The sequence below is a fragment of the Eucalyptus grandis genome, chromosome 11 (genome assembly GCF_016545825.1).
Source record: "Eucalyptus grandis isolate ANBG69807.140 chromosome 11, ASM1654582v1, whole genome shotgun sequence".
Classification (NCBI taxonomy): Eukaryota; Viridiplantae; Streptophyta; class Magnoliopsida; order Myrtales; family Myrtaceae; genus Eucalyptus; species Eucalyptus grandis.
The window spans coordinates 14,134,033-14,150,152 of record NC_052622.1 but is presented as its reverse complement, the minus strand read 5'-3'; the positions used below and the strand labels follow the sequence as shown (position 1 = coordinate 14,150,152).

General features: G+C 38.6%; 1 protein-coding gene across 1 annotated transcript; it reads left to right on the top strand.

Moving 5' to 3' along the window:
- The first annotated feature begins 2,888 nt into the window (after nt 1-2,888).
- Nucleotides 2,889-4,924, top strand: LOC120289761 (G-type lectin S-receptor-like serine/threonine-protein kinase At2g19130). The gene is made up of 4 exons (XM_039305101.1): nt 2,889-2,985; nt 3,464-3,578; nt 3,985-4,531; nt 4,574-4,924. The coding sequence occupies exons 1-4, from the start codon at nt 2,889-2,891 to the stop codon at nt 4,922-4,924; spliced, it is 1,110 nt and encodes a 369-aa protein (XP_039161035.1).
- Nucleotides 4,925-16,120: the final 11,196 nt, after the last annotated feature.

Sequence of the window (16,120 nt, the reverse complement as noted above, 5' to 3'; positions counted from 1 at the left end):
CAAGTGAAGCGAATGAAACTTAAGTTTGTGCTTTCCAGGAATATATATTTACTTTGTGCTAAGTCAACATTGAACATCTGGGTTTTTACGGACTATAAGAAAATTGTGTTTAGTTCCTTCCAAAAGTTTTTTATATATTAGCTTAAAGTACCTCATCTTTTCTCTTATATCAAGAGTTCCCAAAATGGGAGTAAAGCCCACCGAAATGTTAATGGTGTGCTTCCAATGCGGAGGCCAGGATACGTTAATCCTACCTCATAATTTAATCAAGTGTAGTCACAAAATGTTTTAATTCTCAAACGAAAATTATGTAAAACATTCAGAATCTCTGGAAAGTAAAACTTGTTGATTTACAATATTTTAGGTCGTGATGGGGCCAGAAAATTCACTAGAAGAAATCTTTAGGTTCAAAAAATATATTAAATATGAGACGGGATGCGTTGAATATTTACTACTATTGATTGTCAAATATAGTATGCAAATGTAACATTAGTTACCATCCTTAATACATATTTGCTCGAGAAATTGTTAACTCATACCTAGTTTTTCTTAGCATTTTGAAAATCAAGTTTTAGACCAATTTCCTTGGCTGCATAGTAATCAATAAAGCGTTGTCCTAGAGCCAACCAAATCTCTTGAGATGTCTGAAGATCGTGAACTTCATAGAAAATCTCAACTATAAGGATTGAATTGATCAAACCGTGAATGCATTAATTTGTCTTTACCTAGGTGGAATAGGAGGTATTGACAATTGTAGCGCCATTTTAATCATTGATAAGTTTTGGCAAACATGGAAAGAACCATCCACATAGTCTAGCAGATCGTTTGCAAACTAAAATAGATTCAAACTAAGATTTCCCAAAAAGATAATTGTCTACATCAAGTTTGATAGAGACGAGACTTGTGATATTGGAAGAAAATAGATGATGAGGATGATTGCACAACCATAATTGGAGCAGCAACAACAATAGCAGCAAAGATCGAGGCAAAGCATAGAAAATGGAAGAAGAGGTGAAATTAGTGCAACATTGCATGGAGGCAAATGGGGAATTGGGATTAACAGAAAGAGTAGATAATGAGTAAAGAGATGGTAGAGATGAAGAGAAATATAGAGATGTATCGGACATTATTGAGGTAATAATTGGAGCAAAGGGAAGTATTGATTTGGGGTAGAGATGTTGAAGAATTTGATGCATTTTCCCTCTTTTGTGTTACTATGGTGATGGTCAGAGTCGAGAGAAAATAATGACAAAGTGTTTATGGTAGTTAGACCCCAATTAAGGTCGAATGATATATATTTATAGGAGTGCTTAAATGCAGAAAGTGTATTGATAAAAACATACTTACAGAAATACTCTATAATACATATAAAATCTACATTAATGAAAGCCATACATGCAAAAGAAGAGGAAAGAGAAAAAACAAGGAAGATGATAATTGTTGTATTTTGGTGTATACAATTGAGCCCTAATGATCACCCATCGATGGGTTAGATCCTTAATATGCTAGAAGGAGAGATCAATCTACAACTTCCCTCAAAACCAATTTTGTATTCAATAGAGACGCCAGTTGATGATGCTGATGGAGAATGAACCTGAAATGTTCTCACCTTCTTCAAGTCTACAAACAATTTCTAGTAGTTACAAATATGAGCACAATAACAAGATTGCGATTTTGTGTGATTTTTCCCTCTCGTAGAAATTGAATGCAAAATAAAAAGTAGTACCATCACTTATTCATGATTATAGTAATTTATCCTTGCTATCACTTTTTTTTTTTGGCACCAGGTTTCCTTTGAGAAACTTTAGGTCCATTTGGCGGCAGTGTTAATCCTTCCCCATCATCCTAAATGCTTGCACTTAAAGAGAAGAGAACACGTGTTGAAATTTTGTGGGAACAATAATCCAGTCGTACCTGCGCTCATTGAAGAAGGACGGGACTCGAGGGGGAAAAAACGGACAACCATATTTGCCCGAACACATGGCTAACATGTTTAACTTTTTGTTTCGTTCTCGGCTAATTTCAATTTCCTCGCAAAATCATAACTTTTGCACTTTGATTCACCTGGAATCCCCACTTCCTGCACTTTCTGAACGCGGTGTGAAAACGTGAAGCGATCTTGATCTCTCTCTGTCTTCTTAAGTTCAGATGGTCTCGGCATAAATAGATTTTTCATCAAATGGTGCTCTCCTTGTATGACCACGAGCATTCACGCGTAAAATTCTGATTTCGTGTGAGTTAAGCAAATCCCTCACGATGCCGTTTGCATTGAGCAATGAGTCTCTCTCTATCTCCACCGATCCATTACAACCTCCGTCCTTCCCACCAAAACCTACACCTTAAGATTCAGCTCTCATCCTTAATCTTAACGTTTAATTTAATTGGGAGGTTGCTTAAATTGGGCTTGTGACGTGCGCATGCCACGGTGGAAACACAGAATAAGCCTTCTACTTCGCCAAATGGGCAGAAATTGAGCATGTGTGTCAAGTGGATCGGATTTTGCAGGTTCAAAAAGAAACCGATAAATGGACTTCCGGTCGGTCTGAGACAGAAAACCAAAGTCTACTATGACGAGTGAAAAAAGAAATAACAGGGATTGACTGAGAGGACCACGAAATCATATAGGGCAAGTTGGAATTAGCCCAAAATGAGAGATAATGACAGGGGAGTTGAATGGTTGAATGAGACTACCATGAAATCGTATGATAACCTTCGGTTTAATTTTATGGACCAACCGTGATAATGTCATGTATCAACATTGTTGGACCAGCAACTCCTCGAAGACTTCTGGCTAATGAGAAATCAAGATTTTATCAGTTCTCGAAAAGCCTTGGAGCTGCTAACTCTCCAAAACAAAACCGTAGTTGCAAGATCAAGAGTAACAAGAGATGAGTTACATAACCAGAAACACCGAAATGTTTCCTTATCTTCTGCTTCTTTACTCCGTTTCATTCGGCCCCTCTTTGTCCATAAGCACAGATACCGGTGAGTCCTCTCTCTGGAAACCAGACATTAATCTCTCAAGGAGGAACAGCTGAGATGGGCTTCTTTTCACCGGTTAACACTGGTAACCACTACATTGGCATTTGGTACAAAGGATTACCTCAAAAGACTCTGGTTTTGGTTGCGAATAGGAACCGCCAGTGTCCGACCCATTCTCTTCAGGGTTGACGCTCCTTTGGGAGGGTAATTTAGTCATACTCGGTTCATCCAAGCATCAAATCTGGTCGACTGGTTTTGACATCGCTCATGCCTAATTCGACTTCAGGGAGTGCTCTTGACAGTCTTCATTTTAAGGAAGACTTCCGATGTGCCTATTGCTTGACAGAGTTTCGATCATCCGACTGATACGTGGTTGCCCGGTGCCAAGGTTGGATTCAATATACTTACGTCCAACAAGAAAGTTTTGGTGGCATGGAGAAATTTACATGATCCAGCTCCGGGATGTTCTCTGCATTCGCAGGAGTGGAAGGAAGAGCTCAGTATTCGCTATATAAAAGGTCGGAAGCCTACGGGAATAGTGGCGACTGGACTGGTGATGACTTCAGGCATCAGCGCTCAGTAATGGTAGAAACGTGGTATGTTTCTCCTTTTTTCCGAATGAGAATGAGGCCTACTTCATGTATTCCTCAGTTGCTCCTTCTAATCTTTCTAGGGTCGTGCTGGAACCAACGGGGCCGCTCAATCAATTAATATGGGCAAAGCATACCCAGAAAATGGAGGGTGCTTTGGACACAGCCAACCCTTGAGTGTGAGATATATCCCTTTTGTGGTGCTTCTTCTAACTGCAATCAGAGCGACGCACTGCCTTGCGATTGCCCGCTTGGATACTTAGATGATCTGAAGCTGGAAGATCGTCTGGGCTGTTGCAAGAGGAGAAATGCGTCAAAATGTAGTGGTGACAGGAAAGATAAATTTTTCGTCATGCCTAATACACGCTTGCAAAAAACTCTGTTTCATGGTGGAAAACCTCGAAACATGCAGGTTCTTGTGCTTGAGCAAGTGTTCTTGCAGTACTTATGCTTACACTACCAACTGTCTGCTATGGACGGATGCCAAATTTGTAGTTGAACATTCAGCCGATGATGCAATTTCAAGAGATTTCCATGTCCGGATTGCAGCGTTGGACTTGGAGGAGAGTAAGAAACGGGGGAAACCCACTTCAAATTTCATAACAGTAGTTGGAGTTGTGTCCGCAGCTTTTCTCGTGGTCCTTAGCATTTCGCTGGTGGCTATTAAGATGAGACGGCCTGCTTATGCAGCAGACGATCATTTGATGCATTTTGAATATCGAGTTCTGAATAAGGCAACAAATAACTTCTCTGAGAAAATCGGGGAAGGAGGGTTTAGTTCTGTTTTCAGGGGAGCACTGCCAGATTCAACTCCCATAGCAGTGAAGAAACTCATGAACCAAAGCCAAAGTAACGAACAGTTCCTTGCAGAAGTTAGCACCGTTGGAACAATACAGCATGTCAATGTCGTTCGTCTAATTGTTTTTGTGCAGAAGAGTGAAAATGTTCCTAGTATAAGAGTACTTGGCAAATGGTTCACTAGCGGCTATTTGTTTTAGAAGGGTTCCAACACCCTCGATTGGAAAACCAGATACGGCATCGCCATCCAGGTTGCTAAAGGATTGGAGTACCTCCATGAAAGGTGTCAGGATTGCATCTTACACTATGACATCAAACCAGAGAATATGCTGTTGGATTCAGAACTCGAACCACAGATTGTTGATTTCTGCCTTGCGAAACTCATGGCACGGGAAGTCAGCAGCGTCATTACCACCGTGAGGGAGCCAGAGGGTACCTCGCTCCAGAATGGATTTTGGGGAGGAGCCATCACATCGAAAGTCAACATTCTCAGTACGGAAAGCTGCTCTTTGAGATCATATCGGAAAGAGAAACATCGAGGAGCTGAACAGTGATATACGCGATTATCTACCGCTCCAGGTAGACAATTCAGTAGCCAGAGGAGAAGTAGTCTTGCCACTCGTGGACCGCAGATTGAACGGACGGGTGGAGATGGAAGAATTGTGCAGAGCATGCGAAGTGGCTTGCTGGTGCATTAAGACAGAGCGTGATAGATCAACCATGTCTCAGGTATTTCAGATTTGGAGGGGGTTATGGACCGGTAGTAGAAAAACCTCCAATCCCAAGAACTTTCTTGCGACTTGTAGGAATTAATGAGAGTGCAGCATAAAACAAAGCACTATGTCCCTTTGTAATTTTGGGCATGATGGAGCCCCAATTCATCCTCCAGGGCCATGGACTGGCTGGTCTTGAATCGGCATCATGCTTACCAGACTTGTCATCACTAACTCCGATTGGCCAAATGGGAAAGGCAAACCTTCTGGCTCATCTCTAAAAGAGGAAGCGGAGATTTTCCAGGCATACAATGAAGAACCTGTCCAATAAGATTTAACTGCTCTTATACTATAATTTTGATTTCGTTTATGACCTGTGACTTTATAAATTGCGACTTTCGTCAACACTACATACTTGAAGCGATTTTAAACAAACGGAGAAGTAAGCTCCAATGCCATAGTGCAAGCAATATGGGCAAGTCAAGCTTCAACTTAAATTGCTAGACGAACCTTGATCTGAAATGGAAATGTTTTGTGCAAATATAACGAACATTTTCATAAGCAACTTTTGAAAAAAGAAAAAGAAAATTGGACATGAAGCAAACATCAGGTTTTGCTCACAATAGTCTCCAATTGCCCGGTGCACCAACGAGACAAAAACAACTGAAATCATTTAAAAATCAAAACCCAACCGGCAACGTCCCTTATGCTTTTATTTTTCTTTTTCCATTTTTTCATAAAAATCATGGGATTTTCTTAAAATCGAGAAGCAAAGGGTTTTAGGGTGCATTTGGTTCGGTATTTTGAGGGCTTTCGGCCCTCCAAAAGCCCTCGAGAAAATCTTTGGACCATTTGGCAATTATTTTGAAGTAGCCTTCTGTCGTGACCTAATTTTTTGGTGCAGATCTAAAACTAGGTTAATGGACTACTAAGTCTTTAACTTAGCTCGAGGGCTCTAGAGTTCATACCAATTCGCGACTTAAGGTTCAAATATTTAACATGCAAAATTTTTTTAATTAGGAATCGCCACTAATCGGTTTATGATATCGAAATAAATGAAAATTTATTTTACTCCTACGAAGCTAAAAAGACTAAGAGTACGGGGACTTAATTACACTAGAATTTTTAATGCTATTTCGGCATTCATTTCTTTTACTTTTTCAAAATATTTTTTGCGGCAGCTTGGATTTATTTTAACTTAACGCAAAAGGTGATCACACATATGCTCAAGCATTTAATAAATAAATTGCATCACACAAAGCAAACAATTTTTTGGGTTTTCTTGAAAATTAGAATTCTTTTATAAAATTCATTTCTTAACTAAATGACTTAATCTTATTAATATGCAAATTCTAATTAAATGGGCCTATTATGCGAGACTAGTTATTATGCACCTCATGACCTAACTTTACTAGCAAATTTTGATTAAATGATCCTATTATGCGAACTAGTTAACATGCACCTAGATTTTTGTATTTTTGTATTTTTGTATTTTTTATTTGAAATTCAGAATTAATAAAAACCCTAATTAAAACATTTAAAAGGGATAATTTTCTAATTTATTCTAGGGATTAATTTGACTTAATTAAGATGTGTGAACATTATCTAAAAAATTAATTTAGGTCCAACCCTAACTTATTTCTAAAAATGCAATCCTAAGAAAATTCTAATTTTCTAAACCTATATGTCTGTTTTACTAAACCTATATGCTCATGCAGAATTTTGAATTTTGATTTTTTTTTAGTTTTTTTAAAGATAAGTAATTATTAAATAAATATTAAATCTAAACTATAAGCAAAATAAATGATTAAAATAATCGAAAAAATAACTGTTGTCTCACAGTCAAATTAATGATTATCCTAACCATAATTATCACAACAAAGAGCTCAAAATAATTAAAAATCTAATCCAAGTCTTACGGATCAAATTAATAATTATAATGATTTAATAATTGAAATTTACCGAAAGCCCAAAAATTAATATAATTAAAAAAATAAACAGATGCCTCTCGGATTAAATTAATAATTACAATAATTCCGGACAAAATCCCTATGAATAATGCCTACAAAATTCATAAAATGGAAACCACCTTATAATAACGAAACTTTAAAAAATAAAAATAATAGCATAAAAATAAAAATAAACTAAACTACCTAAGGGGCTCCAGGAGGACAGCGCAATGGGAGTAAGCGCGGGCGGACCAGCGGCAGACGATGGGCGAGCAGGTCGCAGGCAGTGGTGGCGCGGGCTAAGGCGCGGCGGCGGAGCTGCGGATGTCGCTGGTGCAGGCGCGGGTGAGGCGGAGGGAGCAGCGATGGCGGCGAACAATGGCGTCGCGGGCTGCTGCAGGGCGCGGAGGTGTGGCAATCTGCTCGGGCTGCTGGCGAAGGGAGGAGTGGCTGCAGTGGCGGCACTCGAGCGAGCTGCTGATGGTCGCTCAGGCGAGGGCGGCGACCAGCAAGATGGCGCAGAGGTGCTGGCCCGAACAGATGCGCAGGCGGAGGCAGAGGAGCGTCGGCAACTGCTGCGGGCAAGCGACGGAGATTCTGTTGCGGTGCAGCAACGTCAGCGACGTGGGTTCGCCGGAAGGAAAGGGGGCAGCCGCAGCGACGATCGGGGTAGGGAGAGCGGCGGACGCGGGGATGAGCGGTGACAATGCTCGCGGTGTCGAGCGAAGGTGCAACCGCGGCGACGTCAAGAGGTTGCTGCGTCGGCGGCAAGGCGCGGCGACGGTGCTTGAACACCGGGCGAGCGGGCTTCGGGGTTCGATAGCGGTGGCCGGCGCAGGCACCGACACAGGGGGTGAACTAGCAGCAACGGCGGAGGCGAGCTCGTGAAGAAGAAGACTGATTTTCTTCTTTTCTATTTTTTTCTCTCTCTCTCACGTCCCCTCACGCTACTCTGTTGACTTTCTTTCCTTGTATTTGTCAGAAGAGAAAGGAGCTGGCCCTTTTCGATGACAAGGGGATTTCCTTTCTTCTTCTTTTTTTGCGCGAATTCCCTCTTCGCACCAATTCTCTCAATTTTTTTTTTTTTTTAAATCGTTCCTCCTCACTTTTTCTCTGCACCTTTTTGCACGAATTCTTCACACGACTTTTTCACTCTTTTCTGAATTCCCCCTAATGTCATGAAAAACAGCCTTCTCTTTTATAGTGATTCAAACAGCCTCTTTATTTGGCATTCCCGAGCTTATCATTTCTTATCACATTAAATCAAATCATATAATTTGACAGTCGGCTCCATTTCTGCCCATTTTTCACTTGATTTCAAAATTGTTGCTACATTTAACAAAATCCGGACATCCATCGAATTCTATATTTCCTTGCATAATTCAATCAAATAAATTTCTCCCATTTTCATTTTTTTTCTTTTTATTTGTTCAAAATGCATTTTATTTTTCCAAAATTAGGTGTCAACACTTTCAAGTGAAAGTCGGATTGAGAAGGTTGAAAGCTCAATACTAGTAAGGACTAGCTTTAAGCTTTCAAAGATTTGGCCAAATGCTTAAACGTTTTTTTTTTTCCAAAACTATCATCACTCATTCTTCAAATTTCTTATTTTGGCCTCATTATCATTTTTTAAATGACAAAAATAATGCTAAAAAAAATCAAATTTATATAAATGCTAAAAAATTGAATATATTTTGGTATTTTTTAAAAATATTTATATGTCTGATTTTTTTAGCATTATTGTCAAAATTTATATTTAAAAAGTTGCATACATTTTTTTTTTCAATTTTAAACAAATATAAATTAAAAAATTTCGACAAAGGATTTGGTCTTTATATATATATTTGGTTTTTAGCATTATTTTCAAATTTTTATTTAAAATTTACACGCATTATTTTTTCAATTTTAAACAAATAAAAATCAAAAAATTTCGACAAAGGATTTTGTCTTTTTTTTATAATTATATATATTTTATTTTTTAGCATTATTATAAAAATTTTATTTAAAAAGTTGCATACATTATTTTTTTTCAATTTTAAACAAATAAAAATTAAAAAATTCCAATGAAGGGTTTGGTCTTTTAAAAACAAAAGTATATATGTATTTTATTTTTTATATTATTGTCAAAATTTATATTTAAAAGTTGCATACATTATTTTTTTATTTTAAAAAATGAAAATTAAAAAAAAAAAACTAATATTAAACATCCAAAGGGTTTTTAAATGTGTTTTCGCTAAACAACATTTTCTCAAAATTACTTCTCAACATAGTTTACCAAACAGTTTTTACATTTGCCTAAAGTCTTTTAGGTTAAACTATTTTGCATTTTCCCAATGGGCTTTCAAAAATGCTGAACTAAACACACCCTTAAACTTGTGGCATAAGTTCAAGGAAACAATGTGGAAGGTTTTTACTTGAGCCAAAGGCAGTATACACTATCTATGGAAGCAGGCCAAGAAACAAGGTTTCCGAGGGCGAGGCAATTTCCTAAGTATGGCCAACTCAGAAAACAACAAACTATTCATGATTTTTTTCTTTGGGCTTTATGTACCTGAACCTGCTAAACAGCAAATTGCCAGACCTAGAGGTTGCGTTCGGGTGGATAGTGTCCTCGGCCTCAAATGTGGATTTCTCTTTTACAACTTACATGAGATCTATGTTTCTTGATCGAAGCAGATTTAAACCGTCGGAACAGAGACTTGATTTGGAGTAGTTCGGATATAATCATCGGCCCATCTAGACAAGTGGTTTCCTCATAGAGTTCATACGAGCTCATTGTATCTATACAAATGAAAATTTTAGGAGTTCCGAGTCATGAACAAGTCTGGGCATGACCTTTACAGGCTCTGCTTGGACCCTACTGGGTCGACCATTTGGAACCAAAAATATTGACAAAGCTTGCCTTGTGGACAAGTCTACAATCCAGTCTCACGATTCCATTGAAGAAGTAAAGTGTTCTGTTCTTTTTCTTGTAGCTGGGGTTTTATTCGGTGGACTGGATGATGGATAAACCAACAAGCCATCGTTCTTACTACAGGAGCATGTGCAATCAACTATAATAGCGAAAAGGCTGGAAGATGTGGCAAAAATAAGGTGACAGCCCAGTAGTTTCCTTATATGATAAATCATCATCTAATAAATATGCAATTGATCTACTCTTATCGACATTTCTGATCCCATAGAGAAGTGGTGAATTACTTGCTCAGTCGGTGATGTTCTTGCTAGTGTTGTGGCAGACTCACCAACGGTGTGTAATGTGGCTGAGGTTGGGAAGAATATGAGATTGAGATCCTCGGATGGAAGCGTGCAGAGAAAGCTGTTTAAGATTTGGGGCGTTATAGTAGGTGATCAAACTGAAGACAAAAAAAATAAAATAAAATTGGTGAATGATGTTTTTTCAATATTCATTACGTGCTTAACATCACTCACTTGAGGTTAAAAAGGAAAAAAGAAATATAAAGTAGTCACAAGCCATACTTTATTCTTTTGGACTAGTGTATTTGAAGTCTTAAAACATATCATGAAACGGCGCTAAGCTAAAAAGTGTAATCAATTTTAAAATTTGTCCAATTTGTTCAATGAGTACTCTAAGAGTTTTCTCATTTCAATGACGGAAAAATACTAATATGACTTTTTTTAATAAGAGATGATGTTATGTCCACTTTGCAATTTTGAATATCTCTCTTTGTCTGTGTGTAACGAGACTGGCGCCAAGGCTGGGTTAGGGGGGCGGTGCCACCCCAACTATGCTGACAACCCTCGTTGAGGTATAGGTGAGAACACCGGCCTTCGTAGCAACATGGGTCTTCAGCAGCGTTTCTACAGAAACTCTTTCTCCCAAATGCTCAACATGATGCATCATACACTCAATCCCCAACGTAAATCTCATTGGCATGTCCAACCGGAGAAAAGGTGAGAGTTACATTGAGAGGAACAAACTCTTCACTTGGCCACCAGAAATTAGTCTTTAGATTCGAAAGGCCTTCAATTTGATAAGCGAGTGGCTTTCGTATGATGCTTGGAGCTGGTGGAAGTGGAAAGGTATCTCGTTATGCTTGGATTGCATCGAAGGTGAGTCCGCGAATTGGAAAGCCAGCCATGACCACTGCTAATCTCAACCAAGCCCAGTCGATTTGGGAAACTTTGCCAATGGCATACAACTAACTGGATAGGCTTGAAAATGCCCTGGTGAATTGAGAAGCAACACCTTGAGACTAAGAGAACGTAAGGCCTCAACTCTATCGCCACCGCGCAAGGGTTGATCGGCCTTGCGATCTCTACCAGGGTGGCCCCCTGCTCATGGTGATGACTAACAATCTTGTCTTGTGGTCGAGCAAGCGTTTTCATCGGGCCTCAGTGGTGCCCTTGCAATGCTTTCCTGACCTTCTCTTTCTCTCCGTTTCCTTTTTCTTGTTGCCCTCTTAACTTTTGATTTACTTTCTGATGTGGTGCGTACATGTCTTTAAAATAAATAAAAGGTCACTTTAGCAATTTTCATTATTCAAATTTAATGGAGCTAAGGAAATCATCAATCACGCCCGATTTGATAAATTTCAAGATTTAATTGTATTTTTGAAAAAGTTTGGGCTGGATTACATTTCAAGTAAATCAAGAACTGTGGATAGTCATGCTTTTGGTGGGAACAGCCATCCCTCCTGTAAAATTAAATTTGAAGGATTGACAAAACAAAAGATCAAAAAAATAAAATAAAAAATTCCTATTACGTAGTAATAATGAGACTTTCTCTGGATATATTTCCTTGAAACGACAAAAAATTCATGTGCGAGTCGACGAGCAAATTGTCTATCTTCCGGTCAAGCTCCATTTTCTGGACTTTGACGGCTCTTGAGTCATTTGCTCGATCTGGTCTTTTTCAAAGACGACCCCAACTCTTCAACTTCAATCCCGACCCGTCTGTCAAAGTGCGTCCTCTATTTTTTTTGTCGTATAACCAAAGCCAAACACAAATTTCTCCCAGTTGTACAAAAGACTTTACTAACATAACAGTTTTTAGTACTGTGAGAATAATAATTTATCGTGAGTTACAAATTTTTAAAAAGTAAGTCCATAATAATTTATAATTATTTGTGATTTGATATTTTATGATTCAAAATATACAATTATTCTCATAATACATTAAAAAGACCCGACTCTCTGAATTTAATGTTTGGTCTTCACTGGTGACCTCACCAAGATCTAGGCGAGGCTTGGGGGCGCGGGCGAAATTTCAATTCGCATGTCACTATCTGTTTTCGTTATTCTTGACGAAACTTCATTGTCTTGTTACAGATAAAGAGGGTGTGGGAAACGTAGGAGACTTCATCAGCTCCCCGGATCAAAGAGGTTGAGAGAGCCACGTTCACAGACATCAAGGAGATCCTGCCTTTCGTCAAATGGCCTGACCACGAGCTCCTATCTAGTAAATCGTTCCCGTGCAAGATGGCAGCAATGCTCTGCTTCTTCTTTAGCTTCAACAATGGCTCTTAACCAAAGAATTTACTTTTGATTGGGTGGATTAGGGCAGTCACCATGGCCTCGCCAGTAGCGGATGATGCCGCTTTGCTCGTGGCAAGCCGGGCGAGCTGCCATGAGGGTGGGCAAGGGTCAGAAGCCCTTGCTGGCCACTACTGTAAGGGAAGTAAAAAGGAAGAAAAAAAAAAAAAAAAAGGAAAAGGAAAAGGAAAAGGAAAGGAATAAAATAAAAATAAAAATCAATTGGAAAAAAAAAAAATATATTTATTAAAAAATCATCACATCAGAGTTTGTTAAATAGCTAGTATCCATGTTAGTGTCAATTGACCGAATTTGGCCGGAAAAACTAAATTGACTTAATTATTAAAGGCTTAGGATCAAATTAGCTTAAAAAATTTAGAATGAATTGACACGATTACACAATTTATGGCTTTTTTGATAATTTTCTCGCCAAAATAGTCAAATTTAGAAATTCCAGACAAGTTTTCTTCCTAATTAGCAAGCAAGCTATCCATAAAGCAATCCACCACTTGTTATGTTAGTTTCAATGTGTGCGCCACAAGCTGCGTAATGCTACTATGGAACCTTTAGTGGTTCCACACAATTTACTTCTTGACTTGACTTTGTGCTGATTGGTTGGTTGACTTGGTCATTGCAAAGACAGATGACCCAACTGATCTTTTCGATCTTCATCAGATAAAAGGAACCTTTCTCCAAAATGCTACGCGTTTTCTAGTCCGAATAATCTAATTGATGGATTCGAAAGCAACGCTAAGAATTATGGTCACCCACAAGAGAAAGAGCCAGTGTCTTGTCACTTTCTGACTCAACCTTGTTGGACGGGCAACTCCCCAAAGATTGCTAGCTATTGTGAAGTCAAGATTTGTCTGTTCAGAAGAAAGACTTGAGAGTTGAGTAACTCCACCATTAATCAAAACCGCAATTGCGAAAGAATGAGTAACAAGAGTTATGTTGCGCAAAGGGAAATCAGAAATTTTGTTGCAAAATATGTGAAACTGACATGAAAAAAAAAAAAAAGCATGACAGGACAAAACTACCAGAGTAGTCAACAAAGAATACTAAAGCGGTATGGAATTTATGTGGTTCAATCGAGGTGTCGACATCTATTACGTGGAAGATGCTTGTATTAGAGAATTTACAAATCATGAATGGATTTATTTAGTTATAATCATTACACGTTCAAGTATGAAACATGCCGAACATCAACCTGCTCGTACAAACAATTGGATAAGTTTGAAATGGTTTGGTGAACTGGAGAAGCAACAATGCGTGGGACGAAGAACACAAGGCGTCGCCACTTGTCACCCACGTGAGGGTTGCTTAGCCCTCTCGACAACCTTGCTAGGTCGATCAATTCATGCCCTGATCTGGGCGAGGCTCCTTTGCCTGCTCGCGGTAATGGATATGATTGAGCAGTTGTCGCCCATTGTCAAGCGAGTCCCCTTCCCCTCTTAATTTTTTTGGCTTTTTTTGTAAATTGGCTTTTTTTTTTTATAACATTCAGTATATAGAAAGTGTCTTGTCAAGATCTTCATCACCCAAATTTGATGGAATTAAAGAAATTGTCAATCACACCAATATAATAATTTTTAGGATTTAATTATATAATTTTGAAACTTAATTTTATATTTAAGCAAATCAAGAACACCCAGAAATCATGCTTTGGCAGGAGCAAAGCCATTGGTCTTTTTTATTCGCAAATTGAATTTGTAGGATTGACAAAGCATTTCCATCAAGTAGCAATAATGAGACTTTCTTGGTATACGACGTTGCTGAATGTTACGTAGAGGAAAAAGAGGGCTCTTCAGTGAGAATTTCCTCAAACATCATGAAATGCATGTGTAGTACCAAGAACAAATATCTATCTTCTTCGGTGGTGACGTTATTTAAGCTTTCCAAGAAAAATAACCCAATTTTGAAAATGAAATTTTCAGCACGCATAATTTTTAGTGGCCTATTGTGATTTTTATGTATATTTCAATACTTCATGCATATTTTGAAAATATATGATTGTAATTAGGTCTATTTTTCATTCATCCTCGGTTAAATTTTTTTATCCAACCGCTCTTGTGAATAGTGGATTACAAGTTGTGAACATCATTTATATGTTAAATTAACTTATGTCCATATTTAAAATCCACCAATCATAATAGTGGTAAGAGAAAAGAATTGTATGATCAAATACGAAGAATAATTTTAAAAATAAATAAATAATAATTTATGATTTATAGAGTATATAGACCAAAAAATTATCTCAACCCAACAACTACGTTTCCATCACGTGACGAAGCTTTGTTCTTGACTTTGGCGGCTCCGACGGGTCATTTGCTTGACTTGGGCTTTTCAAAAGACCCGACTCCCAGTCTTCCAATTCAATCGCGGTGCTTCTCTCTAATTGCATCCTTTTCTGTCGTGCCTCCGCACCAAACAACCAAAGCCAAACAAAAAGCTTTCTGCATTGCAATGTTCTTTCAACTTCAGGTACCAAATGAAGTCCTTCCATTACTCCTCCTCATAATACAAGCTGGGATTAGTTGTTATGCCAGGAACAACCCTGTGTGCCTCTTCATCATGCGGCGGAGGTCAATAACATAAGCTATCCCTTTCGATTGAAAGACGACCCGAAGGTTGCAGTGTGCTTATTTAGAGTTAGCATGTGAAGATAACCTGCACGGTCTTATCTTTGTTTGGTGTTCAGTATCACGTGAAATTGATATATACTGATGGTTATGTTGTTATGATGGATTATGGGTTTATCAAAGTGGTGGATGTGGGGCTGCGAAAGGGCGACTGTTCCTCCCTTCCTCTCTACCAGTTAACGAACTATAATTTCAGTGAAGACGATGGATGGAACGGTCAGAGGATTCACGGTGATTCATTGTGTCTTGCTCAAAGTAAGTGAGATCCTCATTCATATATCAGCACCGAACCATGTATAGTTACAGAAGGGTATCATTCATACGCCATCATCAACGCGCACATCCACCGGATATTGAGGTTTTCCCATGCCCGTCAATATTAGCACCAGCACCAAAACCAGAATCAGCTTATTCATGGTATCCAGCACCAGCACCAGCACCAGCTTATTCATGGTATCCAGCACCAGCTTCTTCATGGGATTCAGCACCAGCTTATTATTCATGGTATCCGGAGAATCGCACAATCTCCTACAACGACATTCACAATGCGATGGCGGACGGTTTAACCTCGGCTACTCCTCCTGAGAAAAATATAAAGTTTTGCTTCTTAGCTTCCGATACCTAGGGACAAAAATGATGAGATACACAATCTTCCATTCCTACGACTTACCCTGTAAGTATGCCTTTCCAATTGAGGTTCTTTACCCTAGCAATATGCTAATATATGGCTCTAGCTATAGCTCTTGCGCCTTAAAGCGACGGACTGGGATTAGTTGGCATGAAAATCAAAGTAACATATGCAAGTGAAATTTGTAGAACTCCCGACCATCATGATTGAATAAGCAAAACCGAATAAAACGAATTCGCCCCTCTAGAGGGGATTAACCAAACATGCAAATAATTGTTTGTGAAATACAATTGTCATTCTCCGAGAGAAAATGGCAGTAACAAACCAC